Consider the following 14,606-nt stretch of genomic DNA (forward strand, 5'->3'; position numbering starts at 1 on the left):
GTTCACAAATGATAGGCAGTTTGTGCCAGTTTCATTGACTGTCTTCATTTTAATGTCAGCAATCTGAATAAGATTGCTTTTGACAGGGTTGTAAATCAGATTAACAGAGGTTGGAGAGAGGACTGAGATCATGTTTATGCTAGTAGAATATATACAAACATAATATACAAATAAGAGACTAAACAGAAATGTAATCATGATTTAGCTGGAAGCAGGCAAGAAAAATCTGCTGGTACTGTCAGATACATCACAAGTAATATTTTCTGCAAAACCCAAATGATTCTGGTAGCCTACATCTTATTCCCAGAAGTCTAGCCTAATACAGTCAAGAAAATTAACTTGGGTTAATTAAAAAGACAAATTTAAAATGCATTAGGACATACCCACATAGTGAAAAACTATCTAGCTACCAAACACCCTTATCTGTGGTAGTTTTGGCATGTCCCTAGCCTGCTGAAAAGTGGAACACATTAATTGGAACCATCATGAAAGTGTAATACAATTTTTTGAGTCTTTTTTTTTCTTTTAATTCTGGCAAGATTTCTTTTGCTTTTTGTTCTGTTGTACCTTAGTTATGTGTTAAGCTAAAACAAATGCTGCTGACAAAGAGTAGTCTCATTTCTTTGTATACATACACGTTCACAGCTCCTTATTCCTGGACAAAACTTGTTTATCATCTGCCTTTACTGCTATGCCTTGTGGGAATTGAATAGAAGTTATTTAGCAGATCAAAGCAAAAGTGTGAGAAAGTGATAACACTGTTTGAATCCTCCTCTGATAGTGACCAAATCACGTTAGTAAGGTGCTTTAATGCAGGTGTCTTCCAGCTCTGAGCCAGCGTCCTCCCAGACTCAAAATGCTGTCTTTGAGCTGGCAGAGCACTGCCTCACTGCTGGCTTTAGTAATATGTTTAAGGCTGTTTCTAAGAGGTTTCAACTCCATGAATGCTGCCTGCCTGGTTTAATGTCAGACATTTGCTGACTGTTTGCTGATGGGTCAGCAGAAGAAAATTTCTGGAAATTTCTTTGAGCATTGAGTTCAAAGTGGCAGATATGCAGCAGTGAATTACAAGGAGCAACAAAATTTGGAAATGCAGGAAAGCTGCCATTCTAACCTGGCCACTAGTTTAGTTTTGTGTGTTTGTTTGTCTGTTTGAACTGGGGAACTTACCAATGAGGTATCAACTACCTTCTAGAAATATAAACTAGGTTTAGTGTATGTGATAAATTTTGTTTCTGAACAAGTTTGTTGAGTCTGCTTAGGATAAAAACTGACTTCACTTAAACATTTAATGAGGCATTTTATTAACCCTAACATTTAATGAGATGTTTTATTAGCTCTTTATGCAAAGTGAACAAAATGCAATTTGCATGAGTTTCTTTATTGTTTAATTCATAAAGGATAATTTCCAAGAAACCCTTGACCTCTAATTTCAAATGAATTTCATCTCAATCTTTTGAGTTATAATTTCTAAACCAAGGTTTCTATAAGTAACCTGTGTGGAAAGGATCCGAATCTGTGAGATACTTTGTTATTCCTTGACTTCACAGAAATCTCATTAACAATAGAATAGAGTCAAGATAAATCACTAGGATTATCTCAACAGCAGATTTTACAGTGTGTGTATGAGTATTTTCTTTCTCAGTTAGTGATGACACAATCATTGTGCTTCATGCAAGAAGTTACTATAAAGGTCTTCATTCATCACTTTGTCACTGCAGAGTTACAGCAGTGTCATTCCAGTATGACTGTCCAGGATCTTAACTGTTCTCTTGGAGCCAAAAGGAGTTCATTTTGACACTAGTGTTATGTCATTGGCAACTCTTTTGGTCTTTAAAATCCCACAGTGATATTTGAAAAGCATAATATTTAAAAATGGAAAGTCCCCTGTCCCAAAGAGTTTGGGAAAGAACAGATGTCTCGGAGGAAGGGAAGTGCTCACTAGTTACTTAATCCTGGAGTGTCAGAGCATTCTGGGGGAAGTCTAGGAGTGTTTTGAATCGAGTGTTATTTTTATAGCGTTCTATTGATGTAATACCAGAGAAAACCAGCAACAAGCTGGTCTCAGGAAATCCATTCCAGAATTATGACACTCTTAACAGAGACCCTATAGTTGACGAAGTGTGTTACAGGCTTCTGACTAGTTCATGTTTTGTTCTGTTTTCAGTGTCAGCCAAACCAAGACCTCACAGTGATGAGTACACAAAGAAGATTCCACCTCCTAAGCCGAAACGAAACCCAAACACACAGCTAAGCACATCTTTTGATGAAACATATATCAAAAAGCATGGCCCTATGAAGACAACACTCACTAGGGATGCCTCGCTCTCGCAGGTCAGCAGTCCTGCTCCAGATACAGAGGAAGAAGAGCCTGTTTATATTGAAATGGTTGGGAATATTCTCAGAGACTTCAAAAAAGATGAGGATGACCAAAGCGAAGCAGTCTACGAGGAGATGAAATACCCTATATTTGATGATGTAGGCCAAGATTCAAAATGTCAATGTGAATATGATCATCACACTTGTTCTTCTCAGTGTGCTACTCCCACAGTGCCTGACTTAGATTTCACCAAGTCTTCAGTGCCATCCACTCCCAAGGGCTTGCTTTGTGACATACCCCCGCCATTTCCAAACCTGCTTTCTCACAGACCTCCACTACTGGTGTTCCCACCAGCACCAGTGCAGTGTTCCCCAAATTCTGACGAATCTCCTCTAACTCCACTAGAGGTCACAAAGCTTCCTGTTTTAGAAAATGTGTCTTACATCAAACAGCAAGCTGGAGCTTCTCCATCTTCACTGCCACCTCATACACCAGGACATCAAAAACTGGAGAAAGACCAGACAGTATCTCATGGAACTAGCACCCCTGGGCACACCTCCTCACCTCCTCATCCTTCTACCTTATACAGAACGCAATCTCCACACGGTTATCCTAAAAGTCACTCTGCCTCACCTTCTCCTGTCAGTATGGGTAGGTCTCTTACCCCCTTAAGCCTCAAAAGACCTCCACCTTATGACTCTGTACATTCAGGAAGTCTCTCAAGAAGCTCTCCATCAGTGCCTCATTCTACAGCCAGAAACACATTGCAAGAAGGAGGAAAGATGGTCAGTGTCTCGGTCAGCACCTACGGGTCATCATCTCAGAGCAGTTCCCGTTCTCGGACACCCACCAGTCCTCTGGAGGAACTAACCAGCCTCTTCACCTCAGGACGAAGTCTCCTGAGGAAGTCCTCCAGTGGCAGAAGATTTAAGGAACCTGCAGAAAGTAAGTCCTTGATGTAATTTTTCCTCATTCTTCTTTGTATAATAATATCTGCCACTGTATTTTACTAAATTGAGTGCTTGAAAACATTAAATATCTCAGAAGTCTGAATTCCTTACATAAATTTCTTGTAATGAAAAGAAATATTATTATTGATAAAATTGCCCTCGTCTTCATAATGTTACATTTTTAAGGTTTTTAAGTATGTATACTGCACTGCAGAAGTACAATTCATGGCTTGGTCTTGTAAAAAGAGTCAGTTTTCATTAATTTTTCCACAGCTGTAAAGGTTCCATGGGAGTTGGGATCTTCCCACCATGTCACATGCTTTCTTACTTGATGAATGCTAAGACAATATAAGCAGCTTGCGGCAAAATAACCGAACAGTAGCTGTTGAGGGTTATTTGCAAAGATCCACTGATTGCCCTTAACTTCACCAGAAATCCTGGAAAATATGATGGCAACCAGAGGTACCAGTTTAACCTTGGTTAAGCCTTGGGCAAAGGTTAATGTCAATGATCTTGGAGGTCTTTTCCAACCTAAATGATTCTGTGATCCTGTGTAAACCATTCCTCTCCTTCCATGTTGTGCCATGGAATATCTCTTTCAGTTGGACTGAAAGATGGTTGGGAGGTTGTGCTGTGAATTGATCTGAAAACCAACATGCCCTGTAATGCACATAACCTATAAACCCATACAGGAAGAAAAGCACAGAAGGAGACTGTGCAGGAAAACCTTAAGCCAATATTGACTTGTCATATGCTGTGTCATAAAATCAATGTTCCATATGCATTCAGGTTTACACCATGTACACCATGTACTTCTGAGCTAGTGAAATACGGAAACTCCTTTTGAAATCAATAGGAGTCACATGTGTGAAAGCAGAACCTGGCACCAGTATTTCTGTTGCAGAAATACTCTGTTGCAGAAATGTTCCTGTTCAGTGGGTGTCCTGCAGTGGAAGGTCGTTCTAACACCTCCTGTCTCACTGCAAAGCAGACTTGGGATGCTTTCTCCTGCACTTAAATCTGTTTATGACTTTGAATTCTTGACACCTGCCTAATGGAAAAGCTGTCTTTGGAGAGCAGCTGATCTTGTGTTTGTGTAGGCACTATATTGTGGCTATTGACAGCTCTAACATATTCAATATGATATGATAAACTGCGCTGGTTTATACCTGATAAAAGAGAGTGTTCTGGTTTCCAGACTGCTGTATCACTATGGAAGGGAAGTGAATTCCACACTGCATTTCTGGTTGTGTTTGTGCCACTCTGTTATGTCACTCATTGCAGTGTGGTCACAGCACTTTGGGTCATGCTCAGGGTGCTCAGCAGGATACCCCCTCTGGGTTTCCATGGGCAAAGTTGTCTGCCTCGCACCCCTGCAGCTGAGTGAGGACATGCCTGTGTGTAAGAATGGAGAAGCTTGGTGGCAATGGGTTGGGTTGGCCTACAACACATACCTCCTGACTCACAGACTTCACTTCTCCAGCCTCGGTATTATTCTTATTTATCTCTGTGCACATCAGGAATAACGACTCTGCAATCAGAAGGTGAAGGTGAGAATACAGTTAGCAAGATACTGAGAATACTAGTTGGTGCAGCAGTTTGCTTAATTTGCCTTTAGTTTTTCATGGCCTGCAGTCATTAATCCTGTTTTATGAAAGTCTCAGCTCCATGATTCAGTAGGGTTTCATTAATTGATTTCAGTAGTAAAAATACAGTAACACCAGATTTGGGTGCTGGATGAAAGTAAGTTTGTATCTAAAAGGCCAGATGATTCTTGTAATTGGGAACAATTATGAGCTATGTGATGTGACATTTATAAATAATTTCAGTGAAGTGCTAGGGAGATTTTGGCAGGTAATACTGAACATTATTAATCATTCTTCTCATTCAGAAGTGAGCACAAATCCACTATAAACCCCATGCTACACCAGATATACCCGGTGACGTTTGTATGCTCACCAGTGTAAGCAAGTTTGGAACCTGGAGAAATTCCTGCCATGACCATTGCAAGTCCTGGGAAATTTCAGCATATCTGTGCTGCTGTCTCATACCTATCTCCAGAATATGTTTTCTATATTCTACTTGACTGAAATTGAATGCAAAACTTTGAAAGGACTCTTCACCGATAAATTTAAACTAAATCTTGCCCTTCAGATCTGTACCGAGAACAGCTTTGTTGGCCTCTCAAGGAGCATTCTCTTTGCTCCTTAGGAAGTAGAAATGTGCTCCTTATTGGCCACAAATGGTAAGAACAAGAGAGATATGAAATTGAAATTATGATCATTCACGTTAAGAAGAACACATTCATGTTATAAATAGACACCAGTGGTGAAAAGACTCTGGAGTGCAGCTGTGTTGAGTAAATGAACAGACTGCCCATCTAATCCGATTGTAATTTGTCTGGTATTTACAGTATGACTTAATCCTGTGGGATTACTGCCCTGAGCAAGAATCAGGTTTGTGTTCAGATATTGCAGAGGTAGAAGACACTCTAAGATTTTCAGAAAACACATACAGGTCCAGCTTTATGTCTTGCAATTCTATATTGAAATGATCCACCATAAAGAATCTAAACTGGGAGATTTGAACATGGCATTTCACCAGACTGCCACATTTACATGTCATGATTTACATGGTGATAGACAGGGGAGGCTGGGCTACTCGTCTGATATGTTAAAGAAACCATGCTCCTACAAATCACCCTGGAAGCCTAAGGCACTCACACCATTCTGGTTTGTTTGTTTGAAGCAGTGGGAGAGCAAACACAGAGTGAGGCTAACTGGGACTGCCCCCTCAGGGTGATTTGTTCTCAGAATACAGAAAGGTTTCCAGAATCTAGAGGATAATAAGCACGAAAAAAAGGAAGTATAGGATTCTTACAAAGTCATGCTAGGAATTAAAAATATTTGCTCCTAAAATGTAAAATTATTCAGACCACATCTCAAGCAACTTTCTCATTGAACCTTCCAAGACTCTGCCCCCTGTGACTTGTCTAAAGTTCTCACTACCATATGCTAGTATGAAAGAAAAGCACAATACTAAATTTTATGTTCAGCTGAGTTGATTTGGAAAATATTTCAGCAATTACAGAGATAATTGTCTCATCTTTATGGTTACTGCAACTGATTTTGTGGAAATCTGGCATCTAAGTCCAAACTACCAATTTATTTGTTGGCTTTTAATTTGTGTCCTTTTTGAGTGGTTTTTTTTGGTTGGTTGGCTGGGGTTTTTTGTTTTGGTTTTGTTTTGATGAGGAGGTGGAACTACACAAAAACGATTTCTGCTCAAAAGCTTTAGTATAAAAGTAAAGCTGCCCTTTTAGCTTTTTTGTATTTTTTACTTCACTTTTCTGTCATTTTTCCATTTTTATCCCCCTCTATTTCTTTAGGGGTCATTTGCATTATTGAGAAATTGGGATAAATCAGTGATACTAGGGAGCCTCAGAGCCATGTCCTCTGAGGATATGATCTTTGATTGAAGCTCCAAACATTGCTGAACACACTCAGCATCCACTGGCTGCAGCTGTGATGTGCAAATCTGGATTTTATAAGCAGCTCACTTATTGTCCTGTTTTCTAAAAACCCTCTTGTATGCTGTTAATATCTTAAATATACATTACAGCACAATTATGAAAGTGGGGAGAAAAGAACAAAGAAAAGTAAATTGTAAGGCCAAATCAGACATGAAAAAAAGTTGGTGGAACATTATGGAAAAAAAAATGCAAAAAGATGGAGACAGCCCTACAGAAAACTGAAGAAAGGTGTAGAACAGGAAGAATGTGAAAGAGTAGAAAAGATAGATATTACTAATTGTCATTGACTGTTCCTTAATCCTTCCTGCTTTTGTGTGGAGTAATATGGCAGTGTGCCCTAACACTTGGCAGACCCCTATGAAATACAGTATTAGTCCTCAGAGGTCAGAGGGAAACTGTTTAAAGGGTACCAACACTGCCAGGTGTCCTTGGGCTGCTGCACTGTGCCCTTTTCTGATGCAGCTGGAAGGTGTTTAAGTATGGCCACTCAACCCAGCTGTGTGGAACCACACAGAGTCCCTTTGTTGTCACTGTGCACGCTGAGTGTCTGTGTTACCTGTGTCCTTCAGTGGAGAGGGCTTTATGGAGGGAGAGGAAATAAATGGTCTTAAGATTTTCTGGAGCTGTATTTGCTGCTTCTGTCATTTCTGCACCATAGAAACACACTGTACTCCATGAGAAACTAGCACTGGAGTCATGTGCCTGAAGACATCCCCACATCCTACAGCGCAGAAGAGAGGCTGCTGTGCATCTGCACTGCACTGGCTTTCAGGCTGTGTGTGGCTCCAAGGCTTTCTTTGTGAGATGGTCCTGTAAATCCTTGTCAGGACCAGCCTTTTTTTCTGTATATTGATTGTTTCCATTTGTTAAGGTTTCCGTTGCCTCACAGTTTCCTGGGAACTTCATGCCAGTTTTGAGTGATTATTGCAAACATTCGCCCTAATGAACTGCACAAGAGAGCAGTGACCTCAGCTGTGTGGGCACAAGGTGGGAGATCAAAACAAGTGATGCACAGCAGCTCAGGGGTATTTTTCCTAAGCAGCTCTGCAGGGCTTCAGAGCTGCTTTGGCTTTTGCCTACACAGAGTTTCACTCTTCAGCTTCTAGTCACATATAGGGAGGAAATTTGTGAGCGTGCTACTTTGAAAAATCAGTTATAGTGATTGAAAATTGGGATAATTAGTAACATTTCCTGTTCCTGGCTGGCACCCACTGAATTAAGAATCTAAACATATCAAATAGTGTGAGGAGAGGAGCTGAAGGAGCTCAGTTAAAAGAGAGCTCAGGCTGATTTCGGGCAGCTAGTATTGGATGTCCCATTCCTGTCAATGTTCAAGGCCAGATTGGATGGGGCCCTGAGCAACCTGATCTAGTAAATGACATCTCTGCCCATGGCAGGGAGGTTGAAACTAGATGATCTTTAAGGTCCCTTCTAACCTAGGCTATTCTATGTTTCTCAGTCAGCTTTGGGTTTCTTGTTAGATAGAGCAATGTGATGGAGAACAGAGTTTGCGAGATGCATCAAGTGAAAATTCATCCTACGTGGGCCCATTTAATCTCCATCTTTATGAATTAAGTCCAGAATGAGGGACATAGGGCAGGATTTCAGTTTATGTATTTCTAACAGAGTAAGAAGGGTGGGATTGGGATGGCATTGTGTGCATACCTTCTCATTTGTATACCTGCTCATCCTCTGGTGTTCTGAGGAGGAAAAGCTTGCCTGCAAGATGAGGCTGGCCATAAAACCCATTATAGATATTTCATTAAATCCATTTCTCAACTTCTGCACAGCTGAGTCAGCATTAGAGACTAAAATTTGAATGCCTACTTTATTTATAACCTCTGGGTTAATTTTTTTTCCATACTTTCATCTAAAGGGATGTCAGCCTAATTCTCTGACCCTTTTCTGCATTGTAGCAATTGATTCTATGTAGTATGAATGTTATATTCCGTTTAATGAGACAGCAACAGCTTTTCAGAAATAATACTGCATAACTGAAGTTATTCCTGAACCTTTGAGCCAGAGGTGTACTGACTTCTCCATCACTGGAGAAGCATCCATTTCCCTAATATAAGATTTTGTAATCTGATGAGCTATGATATGTGTGGGATTAAACGAGGTGATCAATACAGGCACATCTCATTTAACAGTCCTGAAAGTAGATCTGAAAGCAAACACGCAGTGGGAGCAGGGGAAAGTGCCAGAGGAAAAGGTAAAGAAAACCTGAGCTTTGAAGAGAATGACACTCATCCACTCCTGGAAGGATATGATTTTACCACAGTTAATTCCATTTAGTTAAACCCGAAGAGGGCTATGTTGCTGCATCTATTCTGATCTACAAAGATATCAGCAAGCCAAGGAGTTGCAGCATCAGAAATACTTCTTCAGGTGCTCACTTGTGAGTGCATATTTGGGGCAAGAGCTGTGGACACCTGCATCCGCAAAGGCCATGATCTTCCTGGCCTGCCAGGGTCACTTGGGCCTCTACAGCTCTGTCCTTCCCTAAGGGACAAGTCTCTTGGGGGCTGCGCCATGATGTGGGACATCACTGAAAATGCCTGAAGTGTACACATAGGGATGACCACACGTGGTCAGCATCCTTCAGGAGCCAAATTTCTGGGAAAAAACAAGATTCACTTTGCAGTTCAGTGGTCTTGAGTGCTCCTTCAGCCATGCCTGCTGTTGTCCTTCCTCAATAGTCCTTAGATCCCTAGAAAGGGAAGGTGTGCACTGGACTAAGTATTTTGGGCTGGATCAGCTAATCCAGCCAGCTGGAGACTCTTGTGAGAGCTAACATGTGTTCCCCAATTAGCAATCACAGATAATAATTGGAAAGAAAAATCATAATGTGTCAGTAAGGTCTTTCAGCTAAGCCCACAAAAGGCAGGAAAACATTTCACCTGGGCTTGTTTACTCTAAGGGGGAAGGAGTGAACTGCAAAGCAAAGGTACAAAGGGGAAATGTGCAGAAGCACCCACAGCAGCCCTGTGGCACCTTGCACATCCCTGTGTGATAATTCCATGTCACAGCTCCACCATCACTGCCCCATTTTGCATTGCACTCCAGCAATTCCATCCTTTCTTGGCATCAGGGGTAATGTCAGGTTTAAGAACTTGTTTCCAATGGATAAATCAATGGACACCTGTTCCTTGATTGAAATGCATGCTATGTGTTTGTTGTCTTGCTGCTTTCACACAAAAGTGAGTATGGCCATTTTAAGGGCATTTAGTCATTCAAGTCACTGATGGTGGGAGGTTCCTCCATACTTAGAATGAAGGAATGTCTTTGTTAGACGCAGTTATTAAAACAGAAAACAAGCATTTTGAGATGATATGCAATACTTTTGCTAATTGGTACCATGGCATTGTCTCCCCTTCTAATTCAGCAATTTAGGCTCATCAGGAAATCAGGCCCTCCTGGGATTCTGAGGGTATGCAGAAGCATTCAAGAAGACATAATTTCATAAATAATTGCTCAGGTTTTTCTGGAAACAGCTGCTGTCTCTGATTGATGTATACAGATTTATTTATTCCTTCTGTTTATATTACTTGACTGCTTGATACAATTTCTTTTTCTGAAGAAGAAATAAACTTGTAAGGGGTAGAAAAGAAAAAGAGATAAAGCTATTCTCTCTCTGTTATATTTCAAGTAAAAGATGGTTTCAGGTAAAGAAATGAAAAAGACATCTTCTCTTTAGGTTTAATGTACAGTAAGATGTGAGATATCTGGAAGTTGTTAAAAATAGAGGGTGAAAAATGCCTTAAATTCACTTACTGGCACCAACTTCGCTGTGTTGTAAACAAGCAAAGGAACATGTGCTGCACTTAAGGATGTGGATAATGATAATAGGTTCTCAGTTTTAAGTGCCATTGATTTTCCCCACTCCCCTGAACAGAGCTTTCTAAGCCAGAGAAATATCTTGACCTTTAGACCAAATCCTCAGCATTTATAAATCACCACTTTTTATTTGAAATAGGGAGAGGTACTCCAGTTTATACCATCTGTGTCTCTGGCTTCAAGAAAATAAATGTGTCCTTGGTGACTAGAACAGCTTGTATTCAAAATGGTGCGGTGATACAGCAGGATGCTGAATTTGAGAGTTTATTGCCTTTCTGTTTCAAGCAGGACCACACAATTTATGACCAATTTATGTGTGCTCAATCTTAATGGCAAGAAATGTTTAATCTAGTGATGTTTTCCAGAAGCATAGATTGGCTTCAACAAAACTGCTAAATACATTTTCTTAAAATTTCCCACTGTGTTTTTTTCAGGGGATGTGGTGTCAGTGTGGGGTATCAGGTCCTATTGTGAAAGAACTAAGGAAAAAATAAAAAAAGAGAATAGGAATGAAACTACTGTGATTTAATAGAATGGTGCAGGGTTATTTATGTAGCCTCCACTCAGGAAGTTGGCACAGACACATCGGATGAAGCTGGCTGGGCTGGCAATGCCAGTGGCTTGAGAGGACAAGCTGCCAGCTCTTTCAGAACTTCTCTTTATAACCAAGCACTGGACCTGGAAATGCATCTTTTTCTGAATTGAGAGTCAGATTTTCTTTGCATTAGGTTTCTAGCGCATTTTTGTTGGTTAAGTCCTAAAGTAAAACTAGAGATAATTAGTAGGAAGCTCTGTGTTTATTTTTAAGAACAGTGTTCATAAAACACTTTGAACCCCATTTGACATTTTCCACAGGCAAGTGCATAGAGATAGTATTTAAGTTTCTTTGCTTAACCACATCACAGAGACGGAGATCCCAGTGTTGGTTAGGAAAGGTTACAAAACCACCCAGACCACATCACCACCACCAAGGACTGTGAACTTTAGGATGGTGAAATACTATACAAGTTTCAGAGACATTCATAACAGTTTCCTCAAAATTAATTGTGAGAGAAAAAAAAAGTTTTGCAAACAAAACTTGTATTTTTTTCCTCAGTAACTGGAATATCTACATCATAGCTAGAGGAGCAGCTGCTTGAGGTCACTGTTAAATTCTTTTGCACGCCAGCTTATGATCTGAAAACCTATTCAATGATTTCTTGAGCTGCTGTTATTGCATCTTTACAAGGGAAAAAGTTTAAATAAATGCCTTATCTGTTCTTACAGTGACACAGCTCTAGAATCTCTGTGATTTAAGAGAAGATGGTGGGAACTCTGTGGGAAGTAAAGGAAGGAACAAGGTTGATTCCCTCAGTTCCAAAAACGTCCAGTATTTCTGACTGCTTTTTCTCCTCTTTATATTTCTTAAAATGCTTTTACCTTACTGATCTGTGTAACAAACAATACTATCTTGGGCTAAGTGGTTTATAGATACATTTTAAAATTTATAAATACATTTTTAAAGAGCACACTTTTTTGCACTACTCATTTGATTACTGCCTGAGCAAGCTCATTTCTTTAAACCCCATCATTAAAGACCCAATCCAAATGTCCCTGAAGATATAGATAAGATATAGGATCCAATTATAAATTACTACAAGAGGGTCCTCTCCTTGTCTTAGGTTGCCATTCCCTGCAAAACCACTCTGTACTTTGGTTTCTAGAATGTTGCAGTGAATAATATAAACACTGAGTAGTGAATGAACGCATGATATGCTGCACATTTCTGTCAGTGTATTATCTAATCTACCCATAGAGTCACCGAGGTTGGAAAAGACCTTCTGGATGAGGTTCAACCTTTGACCAAACACCACCTTGCAAAGCAAAGAATAGACTGTCATCTCCTGAACCCTTCCAGGGATGGTGACTCCATCACTGCTGTGGGCAGTCTGTTCCAATTCTTGATCACTCTCTCAGTGAAGAAGTTCTTCCTGATGTCCAACCTGAAGTTCTCCTGGTGCAGTTTGAGGCCATTTCCTCATTTGCTCTCATTAGTTGCCTGGGAGAAGGGATAATATTCTGATAAAGAGTCTTAGGCTCTTAATGGAGGAAAAGTAGATCTGCTTCCCCTGCAATTTTCTCTGAACCTTCCAAGACTCTATCAGTAACAAGATAAATCAAAGTGTTGGAAGTAGTTTTATTTAGGTTATACATGTAAATGATTCAAATATCAAACTATGAAATTGCTGGGGTGTACAAACATGCTAGGTATAGATAAGGTGAAAAGTACAGGAACATTGAGGAAATAATTGTGAGGATAATCATGCATATTAAAAAATCAAGTTCCTTTACATTCAATTTTATGTGAAGGTTCACGTTCCTTTCACTCCTCTGAACAGAATTATCCATCCCTAATAATTATTTTACTGTTAAAACAGTAACATGCAATTAGCACTTTATCTGGCATTTAAGAAGGAGTATGGAAAACCATTGTTCTTGTAACTACTCATCTGAAAGAGAGAAACTGTGTGTTTAATTTTGTTGAAGATGGCAATTACTTTATTTTTTTGTGTGAATTTGAATTCATGATTCAAAAAGTACCTTCTTCTAGGAAATCTGTAGCTAATCTACTGCTCCAGCAATGTTTGTGTAATTTGTATGTAGTTTGTATGTGCTGTAACACAGACAGACAGCCTTGTGCCAGCCACAGTAGCTGCTCAGCCTACTTGTGAAGAAAATAATAGTAAGGCCTTGCAGGCACAGTCATCAGCCAGAGCTGTTACAAGACCATCTGCAATTCTACTTATTTCCTCAATATCGGAAGTCTGTGCTGGCATGGCTTCACAGTTGCTTTTCTAGCAAGAATAAAACCAGTTCACAAAATGAAACCTCTAACTAGAATGTGGGGAGGGCCTAAAATAATTAATTCTGTCAAAATGCAGAGAAAGCCAGAACGACATGAAGGTTTTATCCTATAACAGAGAGCATTTACTTGCAGAGCAAAAATTGCCTGGGATCCTGACCCAGCTGGCTTGTCACAGAGGTTGCACAGCAATATTAGTGTGTGTGTGCCTGGCTCTGTAAAACAGAGCAGAACTCAGATGAAGCCAGTGCTCAGGAAGTGTCAGGATTCCCTTTTGCAGGTAACATGCTGCATAAAAGGAGAGCTGTGCAGTTGGCATGTGTGTTCTAATAATGAAAGGAAAATTTTCTAATTCATTAATGAAACCAATAAAGAGAAATGCATTTATAAAAATATTTTTCATAAAGCTAGTTAAACCAGAGACAAAATATCCAGGAAAGAAAGCCATTTTCACTTCAACTTTGGTATTTTTATGTGCACATATGAAAGGGAGGGTTTCTGTCTCCAGTTTCCACAATCCAAATCCTTCACTGTATCTTCATTTTCTGACTAATATTTACTACTGAATCTGGATAAAAACATACACTTTAGAAAAAATTAAAGTGTTCAGATTATGGAAAAACCTTACGTTCAAACTCCTGAAATAGTTCAAAGGCTGTTTTCCAGCAGAAAACTTGACAAAAGAGTGTTGACAAGTTTAATATAGCCAGGACTTCTATGAAAGATTGATGTTTTTGAAGTGAAGCTTTGAAACATAAGGTCATGAACTTCCTACAAAAACATTTTTCTTGAAATTTCTCTATACTTCAGCTCTTTTGGCTCACTCTTGCCTTCTGATTTCTTGTCATACTGTGCTAGGATCTGTGCAGGCCCCTCAAACCATCGTGTCTTCATCCAAAGATCAAGGGTATTTTAAGAACCTGAATAACAGAATGAGTGTGAGGTGGAATGAACAGGGCTGAGAAGGAAAGCCTTTAAGTAAGAGTAGGTACCATCCCTTCAAATCAAATGCCATGTAACAGTTGGGCCACCTTTTACAGCTACTGATTTCCACAGTTTCATTACAGGTTTCATTAACAGTGTTTTCTTTGGTCATTATGGAGTTTAGGGTGGGCATGGAAGTCC

General features: G+C 39.8%; 1 protein-coding gene across 8 annotated transcripts in view; it reads left to right on the plus strand.

Moving 5' to 3' along the window:
• The window catches only part of NYAP2 (neuronal tyrosine-phosphorylated phosphoinositide-3-kinase adaptor 2), a 136,858-nt gene that overhangs the window by 79,231 nt on the left and 43,021 nt on the right, over window positions 1-14,606 (plus strand). For all 8 annotated transcript variants that reach the window (XM_042041987.1, XM_042041989.1, XM_042041983.1 and 5 more), the window contains one exon: window positions 2,168-3,265. In XM_042041987.1, the coding sequence (XP_041897921.1) occupies window positions 2,168-3,265 (1,098 nt within the window). The remainder of the gene's footprint in view (window positions 1-2,167; window positions 3,266-14,606) is intronic.

This window comes from Corvus kubaryi, unplaced genomic scaffold (assembly GCF_017639235.1).
Source record: "Corvus kubaryi isolate FWS band 111438036 unplaced genomic scaffold, C.kubaryi_AGA036_p1.0 37397, whole genome shotgun sequence".
Lineage (NCBI taxonomy): Eukaryota > Metazoa > Chordata > Aves > Passeriformes > Corvidae > Corvus > Corvus kubaryi.